The sequence below is a fragment of the Phocoena sinus genome, chromosome 3 (assembly GCF_008692025.1).
Source record: "Phocoena sinus isolate mPhoSin1 chromosome 3, mPhoSin1.pri, whole genome shotgun sequence".
Classification (NCBI taxonomy): domain Eukaryota; kingdom Metazoa; phylum Chordata; class Mammalia; order Artiodactyla; family Phocoenidae; genus Phocoena; species Phocoena sinus.
In genome coordinates this window covers 110569816-110589493 of record NC_045765.1, presented here as the reverse complement: position 1 = coordinate 110589493, position 19678 = coordinate 110569816, and the positions used below count along the sequence as shown (strand labels likewise).

At 39.7% G+C, this 19678-nt stretch overlaps 1 protein-coding gene across 2 annotated transcripts in view; it reads right to left on the bottom strand.

Moving 5' to 3' along the window:
* DMGDH (dimethylglycine dehydrogenase) overlaps positions 1-19576 on the bottom strand; it is a 62271-nt gene extending 42695 nt beyond the window's left edge. For both annotated transcript variants that reach the window (XM_032629048.1, XM_032629049.1), the window contains exons 1-5: positions 19450-19576; positions 18394-18568; positions 10334-10432; positions 7836-8000; positions 4916-5120 (exon numbers count right to left, since the gene is read on the bottom strand). In XM_032629048.1, coding sequence (XP_032484939.1) covers positions 4916-5120; positions 7836-8000; positions 10334-10432; positions 18394-18568; positions 19450-19535 — 730 coding nt within the window. In that variant the 5' untranslated portion in view covers positions 19536-19576. The remainder of the gene's footprint in view (positions 1-4915; positions 5121-7835; positions 8001-10333; positions 10433-18393; positions 18569-19449) is intronic.
* Positions 19577-19678: the final 102 nt, after the last annotated feature.

The following is a 19678-nucleotide window of genomic DNA, read 5'->3' as shown; positions in this document are numbered from 1 at the left end:
CGATAAAAATGATTAGTTGGCAGGGATGCAGGGTCACCTGACCCATCAATGAATTACTGGGGAGAAGGGGGAGTCTATTTGCTTGTTTGTTTCATAATAATTTTGAATAATCATTCAAATGATTAGGGAATCTTCCTTAAGTTATTTCTTTAGAGGCTGCATTCTCTAAATTTTTAACCATTTCTGTTTCTCCTTTTTTTGGCAATCTAATAAGGAGTTCTGAAGTCTCCGTCATTATGAAGTTCAGAGCTAATCACAAATCATCAGTTATGAGTCTAGGAACCCTGACTACTGTACTCTTATATGGCATCTAAACATCACTCCTGCGTTCTGTTGTTTTGTTTTGGCCTAACGGCTAAGTTGGTCACACTTGGATAACAGCCCCAGAAATCGGTGTCCATTTGCAAACCAAAAATCTTACCTGTGGGCATTAGAGCTGTTTGCTGGTCTTTGACTAATTTAATGACTTAATTTATTCTTGCCTAGGAAGATGTGAATTACCAATGTCAGGACTTTGTAGGATAATACAGTAAAGCCACATATTCTAGTTATATGCACTGGAGCAGTTTTAAAATATAAAAAGCCAAAATATTTAGCCTAGCAATCCAAACTACTGCAGTGCTTAATATACTTGCTTCAATTAAAAAATAAATGGAAGAAAATAAATCCCATCCTATTCAAATATATTTATAAATTTCTGAATCTAATTGCTTATAAATATACTTCATCATTAAAACAAAGCAGAAGTATATGCATAAATATCATCTAACTATATTACTCCAAACCCCATAGCAAGCTGGACACTGTTTTTCCCTATGTGGTGGTGTTTGTCGGCATTCTCTTCCTCTATATGTCAACCAAATTAACATAAAACTTGCCAGGATTACACTTCAACCCTTGCTAGATCACCCACCCAGCAAGTTCAAAGGGAAGAGAAACAAATGTGGAGGAATGCTCTATAACCTACCATTATCACCTGAAAAAACACTGAACAGAAGAATCAATAAAAAAGTGATCATTAGAAATGGCTTCCAATTTTTAAAAATGCAGTGACTGACAGAAATGGAGTTAAAATGAACAGTACAGGTTGGTGGACAGGTTTACTTCTACTAGATGGTTTATACAGTGACAATGATGTTTATACAGTCAGTGACACTCTCTGATGCAAAGTATTGATAAAATTAAGCAATTCTTTTTTGGCTGAACACTGGGCTTCATCTTGGCATGACCCAATCACATTTCTGATTTACCATATTAGGAAAATTCTTAAGTAAAGTCTACGAAGTTATCTCTGGGCTTAACGAGTCAACTGTAAACAAGGTAAAGAGAAACATTCCTCACGTGCAAAGAAAAAGCTTGCATCACAGTGAATAGCTCCTGCCCTTGCCCTCGAGCTGCCTCTGGGGCTCAGGTTAGACCGAAGGTAGAGTGAAGCTGCCTGGAGGGGTGGGATAGGGAGGGTGGGAGGGAGGGAGACGCAAGAGGGAAGAGATATGGGAACATATGTATATGTATAACTGATTCACTTTGTTATAAAGCAGAATCTAACACACCATTGTAAAGCAATTATACTCCAATTAAAAAAAAAAAAAAACAGTACTAAAGAAAGGCAAGTTAGCCTATTGCACACCAAGAGGTCAGCAGGGTCAGAAACTGTTCCTCAGCTCTGCTTGCTCAAGAATAAGGTTCCTACATTCCCTCTTCTGTAGGAACACTGATATAGCAGTGTTTCTCAAAAGATATTTTACAGACTATCTGGTACAGACAGTACAGTACCTGGAATACTTGTTTAAAATACAGCTTCCCAGCCAGACCACCTGGGAAACTTCCCACGGTGACTCTTATGTACCTAGGTTGAGAATCAAGCTCTTTGGGAAGTCAGTTTACCAGCAGAATGGGTGCTGGATGACTACAGAGCAAGTGAAAGGATCTGGGGAATCTTAAGGCTGGTACCAAGAAGCTGTGACACTTGATGCTAGTGTTTCCCAGACCAGGGCATAAACTTTCAAGGAAATAATTATAATAATCATAAAAATTATCATTATTATACTTAATTTGTTTAGTGCTTTCTATGTGGTAGGACTTTTCTGGGTACTTTACATCATTTACGGATCAGAATAACTTGTTCAGATGGGAATTATTATCTCCATTTTACAAATGAGTAATTTGCCCAAGTCACACAGTTGGCAATAACGTGTCTCTGGTTGAGATAGCCCCACTGCCCTGGACAGTGCTGGAGACACATCAGCAAACTGATACATTTCTGCTTTTAGACTTCCCTTTCCACGGAGATCCTGAAGATCCAGCAGCCTTCTGTTATATGACAACTTTTAGCAGGTTATGCTACAATTGAGTAGATAAGAGTGGCCTTTACATCATTTACGTTTTGGTTGTATTTCCAAGTCTATATCCTGGTTACTTTAATTAGGTTTCAGAGCTGCCTGAGGGCCTCACCTGAATTTATGAGACATCCTGGACTCACTGGGTAACTCTGGGAAACATTCCATCAGACACACATTCTAAATCGTGTTAGCACAATGCCTTCTGCAGATGGTTGCTTTTATTCATAAAATTAATCTTTGTTAGCTTTAAGTCTAGAAAGGGGCATATCCAAAACTTCACCCCCTATTACTGAGGTTTTACTTTTTGGGGAACTTCTATACTTTAAATAAAGTTTTTTTTGAAAACAGACAGAAATAACTAAACACACACCCCTCCACACCTTCCACGGACTATTTATATGTGATCAGTTAGATTTTCTCCAATAACTTTTGCCCAGTGGAAGAGAAGAGATGGAGAAGAAAAAGGAAAGAAAATGATATGGGCCAGAGATGTGATCTGAATGATGTAAAGAACTGAGAATGGAGACCGTATAGTTCTTCATACAACTGTGAACAAGGAGCTGCCTGGAGTTACCAGGACCTGAGGATGGAACTCAGACGTGGCTGAGTTAAAGGCATCAGGAGCAAAGAATGAAGAAGGACATCCTGAAGAACAGTTTTTCTGGTGCTGGTCTGGGATTTGTTTTCTGATTTGTTCTCCAGGACCTCCTGCCATTGCCCTCCTCTGCCCTGATCACCCCACAAGATTGCACAGCTGCATAGAGCATGGAATATTTCATCTGGTAACCAATGTCCTGGGCTTAGGTCAGATCTCTTTGGAAATTATTCTTTCTCTTCAGAGATTCCTTATTCCTCACAGATTGTGCTTTAGAAAACAAAATATTACAATGACAATGAATCGTGCAAATAAATATGTATCCATTTTAGGAAAACAATAGATAAATGTGTTAAATTAAGGTCTTCTATGTTATTTGTCAAAATATCAGTTGGGAGTGTGTGGCTGCCTGAAGCACTGTGTTAAGAAAAATCACGGGGTTTGTCCAAGTCTCTCTGAAATGAGTGCAGTGATCAATTAGCAATGTCTGACACGGGTGCTGAATGTGAAGTCAGAGCATGTTTATTTAGTATTTGCTATCACTAGGAAAACAGTCAAATGTTTTTAGAGGCTGAATTCATGAGACCATAAAGAAAGTTGCAAGACTGCAAAGAATTTTTGCTACTTGTAAAAAAAAGGATGAATGATTTCATTGCCTTGGATCTTCTAGGAGAATTTAGACCAGATGTACCCAAGGACAGTGGGAGATAGGGGGTGCCTGATGGGGATTTCCTTGGGGGCAGGCAAGTGAAATTCAAAAACAAAGCAAAGTTTTATGCCTTTGCTCTTATTTATTATGTAAGTTGTTTTACATTATCTGGAATTTCAAATGATGTTAAAGAATGAATGAGATTTTATGCTTTTCAAATGGGGGGCATGGGTTAGAAAGATTCAGAAATACTAACTTAAACTCTTAAATACTGAAGACATGACTTTTTCCAGGGCCACTAAAAATGGTTTGTTAAAAAATAACATCAATCAGAAGTTACGATTTAGAGGAAAGAATCCTAAGGGTATTTGTTTCTGGCATGTCCTCATGGCGTATCATCTGATCTGATAAATAATAAAGATTGTTTTCATTTTGTAAATTTAAGCAATGACTCAAAGAGCAGAACATGAGAAAATCAGTAGCTGCCTTATGTTTATTTTACATTTTAAATTAACCATTATGAACTATAGATAAATATAAATTATTAGCCCAGTTTAGATTGCACAAGCAGTTTCATTTGCTCGAGGATTTATTTTTAATGTGTAATATTTGAAAATTACTTCATAGGCAAAGAATCTGATAGAAAGTATGTTAATTCAAGAATCAAAAGACCCAGGTTCAAGTCCTGGCTCTGACATAACTGTCACTTTGCCAATTAGTATAACCTTCTTGGACCTTGGTCTCCACAAATGGAAAATGAGTGAGTTGTTAGATTATCTCAAATATCCCTTTTGGCTTCATTACTCTGAGTCTAGATTGTAACAGAGCAACCTAAAGAAAAGATTATGAAATATATTTAATAATGTGCTGAAAGGAAAAGGGTTAAAAGGTTTTTGGACAGAGTAAAGTAATCAAAATAGATGAGAAAGAACACAAATAATCAACTCTGCTCTAGAAAACAAACTGAGAGCAAAGAGGATGCTCGTGAATTTGAACATTAGAATTTGGTTATTATTATAAAGAAAGTGTGAACACAGGTAGGAAAAAGAAGCATAATTTGGCAAAACATTATCCGGAGCAGAATAAAATGGAGCATGGAAAAGAAAACCAACTCACTATGGATAACCAAGGACAGAGTTATCTCACACAACAAGAGCAAAGTGATGGAGGGAGAGCTTTGTAGCTTAGAAACAGACAAAATGTTCGCCATGGGAGTACCACGGTGTTTCATAACAATGTTCATAGTATAAAACATTACGTTATGACTAAATATCTTATTTCTTTGCCACTAGAAAAAAAACAGTATTTTTTTTTTTAAATGACGCTTACCTGCAGCATTCACAATTCTATTTGCTCTCATAGATCCCTGTGGTGTTTCAACATCCCATGTTCCATCTGACTTGGGTTTCAAAGAAGTCACCGGTGCAGGATATTTTAAAAGGGCACCATATTTCCTAGCCCCAGCAGCCAGGGCCATAGTTAGAGAATAAGGATCAATGTGACCATCTCCAGGATTATACAGTCCAGCTAAAATCTAAATCGATCACAAAAGAGTCAATATTCAAATGAATACATAAACTCACTCAGTGTAACTGTATCCTGCCAGCAAATGTTTAGCAAAACTGGACTTGAAAAATGCATCATGGCATCAGATCGATCAGTCTCCACTTTTTTTTCCCTATGTCCAAGCTCAGAGCTAGGCAGGACTCACATTGAGAGTTAAGTAGACAGGCTATTTGGCAGAGGTTTGCAATTGTCTCCAACATTCATTCTCCCCTCCCACACAAAGCAATGGAAACCAAATGTTTATTTAGACACATAACCACTAAGAACAAAGAGTTTCCAATAATTGGCAGCTACTAGTTCCAGATGGTAGCTAAAACTATCACTAAATTCTGGTCAATGAAATGCAAATGAAAGTGTCAAATGAAAGAGTCATGGTCGCATGAACCATTTCAAGGAGACAACTGGCATATGCCCTTTGTCCCTTCTTTGTCCCTTCCTCCATTCTGCTGTCTGGAATGCAGACATGATGGCTGGTGCTCTAGCTGCCATCTTGGAGTAAGAAAAAAGGAGTCACATCCTATGAATGACAAAGCAATGATCCAGAAGGCGACTAGATCCCTGAAGTCTTCATGGATAAGAGCCACCATTCAGCCCTGGACTGCCAAAATGAAAGAGAAATAAACGTCTATCTTGTTTAAGCATTATTATTTTGGTTTCTAACATTTGCAGTTAAATCTAATGCTAATTGATTAATTATTTATATTTAATTGCTTAATACTGTTAATAGATTCACATGTTAAATATATATCTGGTGTCAGGAAACTGTATACTTGATTCAGTCATCAACAACTAGTTCTTAAGTACCTACTTTGTGCTACGGCTTGAGGTACTGTGGGGGAAACAAAGAAGAATAAAACTCAGATGAAACAAGGAGGGAGCACTGAAATAGTACAGTTAGTTCTCATCCATTCAACAAAAATCTATTAATCACCAAGTATGGTCAAGAGGCTTTTGCCAATTTTTTTTCTGCATCTTTTGAGATGATGATGTCTTTTTGTCCTTTATTCTATTCATGCAATATTGCATTGATTGATTTTTAGATGTTAAACTAACCCTGCCTAGCCAGGATAAATTCCACTTGGTTATGCTAAAAAAATCCTTATTATATGTTGCTGAATTCAGTTTGCTAGTATTTTGTTGAGGACTTTTGCATCAATATTCATAAGACATACAGGTCTTTCTTTTCTTGTGATGTCTTTGTCTAGTTTTGGTATCACAGCAATACATTCTGGCCTCACAGAATAAGTTGGGAAGTGTTCAATTCTCTTCTATTTTTGGAAGAGTTTGTGAAGAATTGTAGTAATTCTTCTTTAAATGTCTGGTAGAATTCACCAGTGAAAACCATCTGGGCCCCAGCTTTTCTTTGTGGGAAGTTTTGGATTACTAATCCAATCTCTTGTTATAGGTTTAGTGCAAGAGACTTTTGGTTTTAATGGAATTTGTATTACTGTAGACTTCTAAACGTCACTTTGGTGTTTTATAATGGATATGTCCTTATGCAGTGACCCTAGATCTATTTGATTTGGCACCCTGCCCAGAGCCAGAGAATACCCTTCCCACATATTTCCATTGCCCAATGTCTTTGAGAAAAATCTGTGATGGTGAGAACTTCCAGCAGAGCATCCCAAGATTGACATATAAACAGATATAAGAATATCCTTCCTGGCAGTGGTGGCAGAATTTTAACGCAGACAATGCAATGCGACACCAATCTGCCACCACACTGGCATCACACAAAACTACTGAAAACGGAGTGCCAGCAACCTGTCAAGACTCACAGGGGCTAACAACCCAGCTCCCAGAGCAATGCTATGAACACTTAGGCGTCATAGATACTACACTGGGGAGAAACACAAGCCTCTGCTTCCCTGAACAGCTCCACCTTGTACCTTTAGGTAGCATAGGTACAAAGGAGTCAGAGAGCCTGGGTTCAAATCTCCTCCAGCTCTTTCTAGCTGGATGGGCTTGGGCCCACTATGTACACTATCTAAGCTGCAATTTCCTGTTTAGTAATAATCTATACCTTCTATTATTATTGTGAAGAGTAAATGAGATTATACATGTAAATGGCTTTGCATAATACCTAGTACATTAAGTATGTGCTGTAGTGTTAGGTAGTGCAGTATTAATCATTGTTATTATTATTCAAATGGGATTATCACCCAGCAAAAAGACACTAAATTCCCAAGTGGATTTTCTCAGCTAAATTTGGTTAGATCAATACCTGTCAGGGTAGTACAGCTATGAGTTAGGTGATATCTGTGTAGCAATATAACATGTACTTCTACCTTTGATTTTGTAAAAAAAATGTTAGTAACACAGTCTTTCTATACACACATTTGTCACACCTGGTTATTGTCTTCTCTGCATTTCTCAAGCAGAAGGTTTATTTATAGGAACCTCCAGATCTGGGGGACACAGTAATAGAGAGGTATTAAAAATGTTTCCTCAGTTGTAATAGGTAGAAAGCTAATAAGATTTTTCATTACCTTTACTGTATTTAGCAAACATAATAGCCCATCTTATAATCTACCCAAATTCCAGCATTAATCGTCTGATTTTGACATTCAAAATGTGTGCACAAAGTTTTTTCTAATTAAATTTCTAAAATAACATTTTCTGATCTTAATTAAAATCAACAAATGGTAAAAAAAAAAAAAAAAAATGCCCTTAGGATAAATACCTTATTCATGTTGAGTAAAGGAAACATCTCTTGTATTTTTTCAGGTTCAATAATATACTGTTCCGTTGCATGCCAGCCAGTCCGAGTCATTTGATATTTAAATTCATCTACCCTTACAGGAGTTGTAGCAATTCTGATACTACCTGGCTGATGGAATCCCACCACCTGTGATGACAATGCCAGTAAAAACTCATAAATCATTATTTGGCACTCAAACATGGTTCTTCTCCAGCACAATGAAAATGAAGGTGTGTAAGAAAAGAGATTCACTATGCAGTGAAAGTGATAGCTATATACCATATTTACATCATATGAAAAGATGTTCATTTTACAAATATTTACTAAGTGTCTCCTCTGTGCCAGGCACTATGCTAAGCCCCAGAGATGCTGTTGTGAACAAGACAGATGAAGATCCTGCCTGGATGGAGCTTACAGTCTATAGGTGAAGATGGACAGCTAAATGCATAATTACAACATGAGATAGTGCTCCCGTACAGAGTGGAAGAAAATTATGTGAAGAAAAGAAAGACAAAGGATTTGAAGAGAGAACATGAAGAATCAGAATGTTGCGGTGAGAAGATTAAGTGTGAATCGAAATAAACATTCATTCATTCATTTATTTATTTATTTTTGCGGTACGCGGGCCTCTCACCGCTGTGGCCTCTCCCGCCGCGGAGCACAGGCCCCGGACCACAGGCCCAGCGGCCGTGGCCCACGGGCCCAGCCCCTCCGCGGCATGCGGGATCCTCCCGGATCGGGGCACGAACCGGCGTCCCCTGCATCGGCAGGCGGACTCCCAACCACTGCGCCACCAGGGAAGCCCTGGCATTTACTGAAGTCCTTTAGTTGGCCAAGCACTCAGCAAGGCCCTGCGTGACAGTGATCAAAGATGCAGTCATTATCTTCAAGTTGCTCGGACTCTGTAGGAAAGACCAATCAGTAAAGCAACAATCACAATTGAGGGGGATTCGTAATATAAGAGGTATGTGTACACATGTTCTTAGAACCAAGAGATATGCCCTCAGCTCCACCTGACTGCTGGGTGAACAAAGTCAAGGATGGCTTCTCAAAGGAGACGCCCCCCCCCCGGGAAAGAGTGGAAGGTGAATGCTGAAATGGGGACCAGAGGGAATGCTGTCTCAGGCAGACAGCCCAGCTCATTCTAGAACTGTTTGCAGTTAAGCATAGCTGAAGCAACTGAGCATAGCAAAGAGTGGCAAGAGAAAACACTGGAAAGGCAGGCAGGGCTTAGCTAATGAAGGCCCGTCTTCTTTGGCTTTTGTCCTGTAGACTGTGGGGAGCCATGTGATGGTTTTAGGCAGGGGAAATAGCATGAAAATTTTAAGCAGACTTCAGTCTTAGTCTATGGATACTCTTTGCCTGCCACTTTATTTTGAAAGTACTAATACAAATGAGAAGAGAGAAAAGTAAAAGTGAGGGGGTCTTCCCTGGTGGCACAGTGGTTGAGAATCTGCCTGCCAATGCAGGGGATATGAGTTCGAGCCCTGGTCTGGGAAGATCCCACATGCCGCCGAGCAACTGGGCCCGTGAGCCACAACTACTGAGCCTGCACGTCTGGAGCCTGTGCTCTGCAACAAGAGAGGCTGCGATAGTGAGAGGCCCGTGCACTGTGATGAAGAGTGGCCCCCACTTGCCGCAACTAGAGAAAACCCTCGCACAGAAACTAAGACACAACACAGCCATAAATAAATAAATAAACAAACAAACAAACATTTTAAAAAAAAAGTGAGGGGCTTTTAGTGAAGTACTTTTCGAAGGCATGTGACAATCTGGCATGTACAGTTGTCAGATCCTTTGCAATCCAGTGCAGAAAGGCTGTGATATCTTAGTTTCTAGATATAGAAGCTGACTAAAGATATTTTTGAAAGCTGCTTTTTATTCTTTTCTCATTTCAAAACTCAGGAGGGCTTCCGTGGTGGCGCAGTGGTCGAGAATCTGCCTGCTAATGCAGGGGACACGGATTCAAGCCCTGGTCTGGGAGGATCCCACATGCCACGGAGCAACTAGGCCCGTGAGCCACAACTGCTGAGCCTGCGCGTCTGGAGCCTGTGCTCCGCAACAAGAAAGTCCGCGATAGTGAGAGGCCCGCGCACCGCGATGAAGAGTGGCCCCCACTTGCCACAACTAGAGAAAGCCCTCGCACAGAAATGAAGACCCAACACAGCAAAAATAAATAAATAAAATTAGTAAACTCCTACCCCCAACATCTTCTTTAAAAATAAATAAATAAATAAATATAAAATAAAAAATCAGGAGCAGGTAATTACATGGGTAATACACTTCAAGAAATTAAATTGATTGAAAAGCAAGTTCTAGAGGTTCTCATCTTAAACTCTCATCAGAATCTTCTACCACATTTCACATGCCATGGCTGTCACTACACACAGCGATACATGATGATATCAAAATCCTTCAGTAATCTTATGTATCTCTGAGAAACTGACCTAAACAGACAATTTCAAGCTAAATGCATTTACCTGTCCGGTTTCTTCTTCCAGTTTCTCATAAAGTTTGATGCTATCATAATGTATTTTCTTTAAGTTTATTCCAGGATGAAAGTAAGTTGTTAAACCTGCCTTAAAAGTGGGGAGGAAAGGAAATACCGAAAAAAATTAACATTCTCAAAATGTTGACAGTTTATCTGTTAAGAAGTAATTTATTACTGGCAAGAAATTGACAAGCACCAGCCAGTCCTCTGGGATGAGAACACATCAGCACGAGTTTGAATGCACATTGCATAAGGCTCGTGACAGTTATAAGAACCCACTTGAACCACATAAATAATGTGAGAGCCAGCCAACAAACATATATAGTAAGTCCCTAAAAGTTATTAGGGAAAGGATTGTTTGCAGATTCAGAAACGGGATGACTGAGATGGAATCACTTAGGTTAGGAATGTACGCTATTAGGAAAAATATGGGGGGACGGCATACAATGTGGACTCAAACCAACAAAGCGTGTGTTCCCTTAAGGAGGACTATGAACAAGCAAGCAAAAAGTTTTCCTTGTCTCGATCCCCACCATTCCCTTGAATTGAGCGGCCCTCCTATTTTCTTTCTTGAAATTTCCAAAATTGAAGAAGTGGAACATTCCTAGGAATTAGAGCCTGTTGAGTGGTGAACAGACCTTTGTCATAGCTTAACCAGTTGATGAATGAGCACATAGATTATACACCGCAAACATTTCCTGAATAAATATTGAATAATCACTCTCAGGAAAATATCTAAATATTACCTGCCAAACCCCTTTTTATCAACTCTGGCGGATGCAATATAGTATCCAGGCAAAGAATTCTAAGCAATGATATGAAGCAGGTTCTCTCAGTTAAGTGTCTGGGGCCCCATTCAGCAGCTAATTTATCCTGGAAAGCTCATCCGAATACAATCTGTTTAAAATAAAGTCTGTTTGGGAGTATATATAAAGTTCTTCGTGTTGGGCATTTGGTTCTACTGATATCACTTATATGCAGAATCTAAAAAAAGTGATACAAATGAACTTATTTACAGAACAGACATAGACTCACAGACATAGAAAACAAACTAATGGTTACCAAAGGGGAAAGAGCCAGGGGAGGGATAAATTGGGAATTTGGGATTAACAGATACATACTACTATATATAAAATATTGATAGATAAACAAGGAAGACCTACTATGTAGCACAGGGAACTATATTTAATGTCTTGTTAATAACCTATAATAGAAAAGAATCTGAAAAAGAACATATATGTATGACTGAATCACTTCATTGTACGCCTGAAACTAACACAACTTTGTAAATCAACTGTACTTCAATTAAAAAAAAAATCCGCCATTAAAGTTCATCAGATCCTTTATGGACCAGATTCTTTATGGACCAGAATCCTCGGGGTCTATCAAGTACTTGTTCAAGCATTTGGCTACTTTTCTGAGAAAAATGTTGGCCCAAGTTCATAGGTCCTCTCATAGCACAGCCCCATAATGAGGCAACTGTGAGTCAGGCTCCCTAACTTTCAGCCAAATATCACATCCTTCTTTACATGCTTGGTATCTAGTGTGATATGAAGTTTTCTAGTTCAATAATAGAGAATCTCTGGTCTTCAGGCATCTTCTAGAGAACTCAATTTTGTTTTCGATATATCTCGTGTCAGTTGAGAAAATGGATATTCACAAGCCTGGGCCTAGGGTTCTGTTCACCATTCACTCCTCAAGATCCTCTAAGTTTAACCTAGGTAGAGCCAGACCACCCGAAAATGATATATCTACACTACATCAATCTTCTTCCCCACCCTGGAAAGCTGTTTTCATAGAATGAGTTAATGATCTCTCTTCTGAAAGGGTCACATCAGTTTGTTTTGTAAAGCTCTTACTCAAAACATTTAGCTCAATATCCTTTTTTTAGGGAATAAATTCTTCTAGGAATTTCTGGTCAAGGAAAAATTGGTCTTTCTTACTGAAATGCTATAACTATTTCTACTGAACAATTCATACAACCCTAGTTTCCTTGCTGCCGGGACAGTCAGAAGTAAATCCTGAACTCAATTTTTTGTCAGGTATAAAATTACACACACACACACACACACACACACACACACACACACATATATATATATATATATATAAAATTTTTGTATTCCTTACATTTTTTATCAACCAGTTTTTGTCTTTTAATGTGTTCAAAATTTGGGGTCAACCGTATCTGTGCTTTTATTGTGAGTTATTTGAATGTAATGTCCTGCATGGTATTTATTGTTAACTTGTGTGTCAGTCCTGTGGCATGGGGTGGAAGAAGGGTACAATGTTTTTCCGTTCTGGGCTCCAGCAAGGATATTTTAAGTGGGAAGTTTGAAGAAGAAGAAAAACACTGTTCTTACCCTTCAAGATTTTATAGTCTGATTGGGGACATGAAACTTTCATACATGAAACAATGAAATCAAGAGCATATGATTAAGTGCCAGAGCATAGAGAGAAAGACACAAGAACTAAGGGAACTAAGAGAAGAGAAGAGATGCTGGAAGGATCACAGAAGGCTTCATGGAGGACAGGCAGGGGCTTACTTTTGATCTGCAGAAAGAAAATGATTACAGTTGGTGGAGAAGATAAAAGAGGGAAGATGAAACACAGACAAGAATAATCATTAAGACAACAAGGTCCTATTGTATAGCACAGGGAACTATATTCAATATCCTGAGATAAACCATAATGGAAAAGAATATGAAAAAGAATATAAATATGTATAACTGAATCACTTTGCTGTATAGCAGAAATTACCACAACGTTGTAAATCAAATATACTTCAATTTAAAAAAAAGAATAATCATTAAGAATTATAACTCTTTGAATAAAATAAGAATATATAAATCCTTGTTGATATAAATCAATAAATAAGTAGGGAGAGTGGAAAGCTCTTCCTTCTAGCACACTAACAATAAGTATGAAAGGAATGATGCAGTTAGAAAAATAATCCATGGGTGCTAAAGCTAGTGATGTCCTCTCTCTCTTTAATAATCCTTCCCACTCTGTCATGAGCCTCTACAGCCTCAAAAAGCCCAGTGACTGACCTCAAGCCTTCCCATATCCCAGTGCTTCCAGGTACTCGCATCCAATAAAAATATTTGAGCATACCCACTAAAATATGTGTATTTCTTTATTCCCACATGACGTATAAATATGTATTACTATATTAGCAGAGCTCATAAAACACACAAAAACAACTGGAAATGAATTAAATGTTGTAAATAATTATTACTTTATTGATTGTGCAGAAAGGTTTCTGAATTTTAAAAATTTATTGTGTAGAAAAGCTTTTGAATATTAAGCTTATTAATATTTTAGCAAGGGCTATGTAATATTTTATATTACTAAAATATATATGTCAGATTAATGTTGGTAAAACAGCGATTTGAAGGTCTAATTTCTTGGTGTGTTTTCTTTTGTGATGGTTTGAATGGCTGTGATAGCTGAAGAAGCTATCTGTCAGTGATACAAAGATGTAAGTGGGAGAAGTGCCCCCTCTTGGCTGTACTCTCTGTATCTTGATGCCACTTCTTCCATACCCATCACCACCTACCAAAAGGTTTTTACTGAAATTTGACTATTAATGTTTCACGTTCTCTTGTCCATCAGCTGTTATAAGTTAATTGGGAGGTATTGCATTTTACATTTTAAAAAATGGGTGCAAACCCACTGAAACTCCTCATTTGGGAAAATGTTAAATGGGTTTAAACTTAACTTTAAATTTATCTCTTGCATGTATGAGAGTTTTTTCTAGGTGATACATAACATTTTGGCCAGAAAAATCTAAAAATGATACCAACATTTCCAAACACCCCTTCTCAAAATGGTTTCTTTCCAACAGGACTATTTTCCAAAAATTATTTTTCACTTATTGTGAGCATCACCTTGACTTCGAAGGAATAAACTACATCTATTGTTTTGTATGTATCTACTACATAGAATGACTGGCAGCCACTTCCATCACTACAAAGATCACCAAACTGGGGACACTTGTCTTTTTGTAAAAGAAAAATTTTTTTTACAACTCTTTTGATTATTGTTCCGGGATAACCAACAAACCTCTGTGTAGTACAACACTCTCAAGGTCATTCCCTCTCCCTTTCATCACAAATAATATTATTTAAAGCCTTGTTTCTATAAAATCGATCTTAACATTGATATCCTATAGCATGTGATCTGCAATATGTCATGACAGATCAAGACAAAAGAAAGAATGGGGACACTCCCATTGTGGAGCACCAACCTCTCCCTTAGGCAACATTGGTATCATACACAATATGTCACCCACATCAAAGGTGAGGGCTATTTATAAAGATTAGTAAAGCTAATGTCTTTCTTATATTTTTAGATAAAAATAAACAGAGGGTTTCCCTGGTGGCGCAGTAGTTGAGAGTCCGCCAGCCGATGCAGCGGACACGGGTTCGTGCTCCAGTCCAGGAGGATCCCACATGCCGCGGAGCGGCTGGGCCCATGAGCCATGGCCGCTGAGCCTGTGTGTCCGGAGCCTGTGCTCCGCAACGGGAGAGGCCACAACAGTGAGAGGCCCGCATACCGCAAAAAAAAAAAATTAATAAAAAAATAAAATAAAATAAACAGAAAGGTCTAACATTATCTTCCTACACCCCAAATACATAATCTTGCATGTTTAGTCCTCAGCCCTCCAAAACAACCACTTTGACACCATTCCCAAGGGCAACCTCTCCTGGGGACCCCATATGCCAAAACTGCTTCTTTGTCCATTCTCTCCCCTTTCCTTCCATCCTACAAGAAATGTTCTATATTAGCAGTATTATTGGGGCTGACAAAACAGTCTCGTTAAAATCCAGCAAAACCTCAAGACTGTTGGACTTGTGATTCCATTTTGAATATTCACATTGCAAGCTGTGCCCTCCTCCCCAGCGCATCTGATTCCTGCATGTCCCAGAAATGTTTAGCCTTGAGCACATGTTATTCTCCAGTGAGACTGCCTTTATTTCTGTAGTCTACGCCTTCAGTTGGCCCCCCAAAACGTCCACATTCTCATATCTGCTCCAAAATTTCTCTGTTAAAAAATGAATGAAGAAAATGTGACATGTATATATATATAATGGAATATTACTCAGCCATAAAAAAGAAGGAAATTCTGTCATTTGCAACAACATGGACGGAATTTGACAGCATTATGCTAAATAAAACAAGACAAAGAACTATAAATACCAAATACCATATGATCTCATTTACGTGAGGAATCTAAAAACAAACAAACAAAACAATGGAACTCAGAGATACAGAGAACAGATCGATGGTTGCTAGAGGCAGGGGTGGTGAGGGGGTGAAATGGGTGGAGGGGGTCGAAAGGCACAAACTTCCAGTTATAAGATAAAGAAGTCCTGGGGATGGAACGTACAGCATGGTGACTACAGTTAACAATACTGTATTGTATATTTGAAAGTCGCTAAGAGAGTACATCTTAAAACTTCTCATCACAAGAAAAAAATTTTGTATCTACGTGTGGTAATGGATGTTAACCAGATTTATTGTGATCCTTTTGCAATATATACAAGTATCAAATCATTATGTTCTTCACCTGAAACTATTATGTCAATTATAGCTCAAAAAAATTCTAATCTGTGGCAGCTCTTCAGGATGCTCTTTGGTGGGAGACCCCCTTGTTTGCAAGAAATCCTCTAATCAGCTTCCTAGGGCAATCCAGTTTTCTTTTCCTTTATTTGTAGGGGCCCAAATAACCTGGCTTCTGATACCTGACTCCATCTTGAACTCACCCTGCATGAATCTTATTTTGTGAACCAGAGCCTACTACTTCGTTCACAAAGCAGAAAAATGCCTTTTCCACTCATTCTGGTATCTCTCTGCTTAAGGGGAAATTAGTTTGCACAGTTAACTTTTAAGAAGAAGCCATCATCTTAAAAACTTTGCCCACTTTTCTTAAAAGATCTTAAGCTAAGGATATGTTGCTTTATTGTTATTATTATTATTCATAGGATGTTTAAGAAGTAATATTCAGGGATTCTAGTTACTCTAGTAACTAAATTGGAGGTTACATCAAGTCAATCCACCATAAATGAACAAAAAAGTAATTAAAATATTAAAGTGTACACCCTCCTTAATAATCCGGAAGTGTTAAAAGGGCGTAAGCCCTCCCTCTCAGGAGATTCCCATTCGGCAAAATTTCCCTCTGCTTACATGCTCTTCCCTGGAGAGCCTCATGGCCCCCTTGCTCCCTCACTCCTGCCCAGTCTCTGCTCAAGCGTCACCTTTTCGAAGTAGCCTCCAGGCTCCTCCACCCCCATCATTCTTCATCCCTTCACCCCGCTCCACTCTGCTGGCACCGATTACTCTAGAGCATCATTTGTGTTTTCTTCCATCTGCCCCACCAGAATGTGGCTCCATGAGGGCAGGGGCTTTGTTTTGCACACTGCTGTGTCCTCACCTCCTAGAACAGTGCTGGCCTGACACAATATAGGCTCTTCATAAATATTTGTTGAAAGACTGACCGAATGTCCACCAAAAAGAAGTCATAGGAGAGCTGTGGCAGAAATGCAGGCTTTCTATTCCATGATAAAAGGAAATCTGCATAGAAAGTCTAGTTCAGGGAGGGGAGAAGAGCCAGAAGGGTCAGTGGCTTCCTGGGCCCCTCTCTCCAGGTAGCAGGAAGCAAGCTGAGGGAGAACTGCTGACACAAGAGACAAATGTGCCTATGGAGACTCAGAAAAGACACTCAGCGAGGACCAGGTAGCTGGGCCTCCCTCCCAGACTGAGATGTGAGAGGGCTGGCAGGAGAAGAAAGAAGAGAAGCAGGGCTTGATGCTGTTTTTCTAGAAGTCTCCATCCAATTGGTGGGTGTGGTCTGACTATGTGACCACAGGGACTCTGGGGTGAACTGGGCTTAAGTCTGGGCATCAATCTCTCTGAAGCTCAGCTGGAGGCAGGAGATCCAACTCTATCCCTTACCGTGAGCACGTTCTGGGTGTCAAAAGGCCCCTAAAAGCAGGGTTCCCTCTTGTCTCAGTAGTGGAAAGCTAATGATGGAAAGGGATGACGAGCAGAAGCTAACACTGCCCAACTTGTTTTTAAATTGAAGCATAGTTGATTTACAATGTTATGTTAGCTTCTGGTATACAGCAAAATGATTCTGTTATACATATATATATATTGTTTTTCATATTCGTTTCCATTATGGTTTATTACAGGATACTGAATATAGTTCCCTGTGCTATACAGTAGGACCTCGTTGTTCATCCCAACTCTTCCTCCAAACAAAAATGGCACCTGCAGTCATAAAATCTTCCTCTCCCATCTTAGCTGACTTCAGAAATAATTGGTTTGGCAGTATGAAAGCAGTGTCAATCACCTCATTTACCTGAGCAGCTTTCGATGTAAGCCCAATTATTATACAGCACTGGAACAATTATGCATACCATTAAATAGGCGAGATTGACTTGGTCGTGTGTTTCATTTAATACAACATGAAAGCTGTGTTGCACGTTCTCAGCCCTCATAGTTAAGTCCTCATGAAGCCAAGCTGCTGTCTCACAGCACTAACTTAAAATCATAAATCAATAAACATAAAAGGATCACTAAAGCCAGGTGAGGGGATATAGGTAAAGGTCTCAGGCCTGTATTCAGGATCGCCCAGCCACTATCCTTTGGTACAAAAGCTAACATTTACTAACCACTTACCATAATAACTTTACACATATTAATTCAATCTTCATCACAACCCTATTAGGTAGGTACTATTAATATTCCCATTTTACACATCAGGAACTAGAAACTTAAGTAAGTTGCCAGAAGTGGAAAATGACAGAGTCAGGATTTGAATCCAGAGTCATATGTTCAAGATGATCTTCTCATGATTACCAACGTCATACATGTTGATCACCCACTTAAAGTATACCAGCTAAACTGCAATTGCACCTTCCAACGCTACGGAAAGGGAACTTGCTCTAAAGAGCTCTCAGTGGGGAGCTGTGAATGGGAAAAAAAATCAATTGCACAAGTGACCGTTCAGTGCATATGACGGTGTTGAGATCGTTTTCTTACTGCGTGCCAGGTAGATCCAGCAGTGAGCTCCGATTTCTCCAGGAGGACCACATCTTTCATGCCTGCTTTGGCCAAGTGATAAGCCAGACTCACACCAACGCAGCCACCTCCAATTATCACTGTTTCTGCCCTGTCTTTCCATCTTGTTTCTGCACGTGAGGGTGGGTTTTCTTCTCTGGAAGACATTGTTTTTAATAGTAGCTTTACTAGGCTATGATAGTTATAGTTTTTGTGGGTTTTTTTCTGACTAGTGTGATTCTCCTTATTTAAGTACTTAACATCTAGTGCCTGGGAGAGTTACATGTGCTGACAATCCTTTGGGAGCCTCAATCTGACTTAGGCAACCTGGCTGGGGGAGGGAGGAGGAGGCATTTGAACCCCATTCCCCTAATTCTGACCCACTGTAGATACTTAATAGAGCTAAAGAATTGAACAGATGACTTTTCTCAAAGAAATCTAGAGAATAATTTTTCTCAGTCTACTTTAAAAACACACTGATAAACATTTTATTCCATAAAAAAACCCATAATAATCATGAAGTCCATTATCTATAAATCTTGGATCACCTCCTCCCTCCAATGTTTTCCAGGCTGAAGAGAGCTAGATGGAGTACAACGCTCTTCCTCGCTCAACGTCCTCTCACCGTGTACCTGCTTCTCTAATTATAAATATTGCTCGGTGGCTTTATATATTGATTTGCATGTCTGTCTTCCTAGCTAGATCATGAGCTTCTCCAAGACGCATTGTAAAAAGCAAGGTATAAGTAAGTCAAAGAAGACCATATATACACCTGCGTTTGCCTCCCCATACAGAAGACGCTGCTAACAGTTGACTGGGGAAGGGAATGGGGATAGGAGAGTCTTTGCACCAGGAACCCTTTGATATTCTCACTTTGAACGGTTGTGCGTAGAAAAGAACACCCATAATTCGAGAAGAAAGCCGAATGCCCACTTCTCGGGGTCGGAAGCACCCCTAACCCGGAGACCGCCTCAGCCCTGCGCTCGCACCCCGCAGCTGCCCAGCCGCGGGCCTCCGCGCAGACCCGGCCCCACTCACCCTTCGCGGCCGCAGACGTAAAGTAGGCGGCCGGGAGAGCCCCGCAGCGGGAAGCCCCGCAGCCGCCGCGCGCCCAGGCAGAACATGCCGAGGTCGAGACCATAGGGCGAGGGCGCAGGTACCTACTCCCAAGCCAGCAGACATCAGGGGAGGTGGGAGGCGGTGGGACCCTCCCCCCGGCGAGGGGCGGGCTTCTGGCTCCGTGAGCTGCCCGCCACTCAGCGCCCGC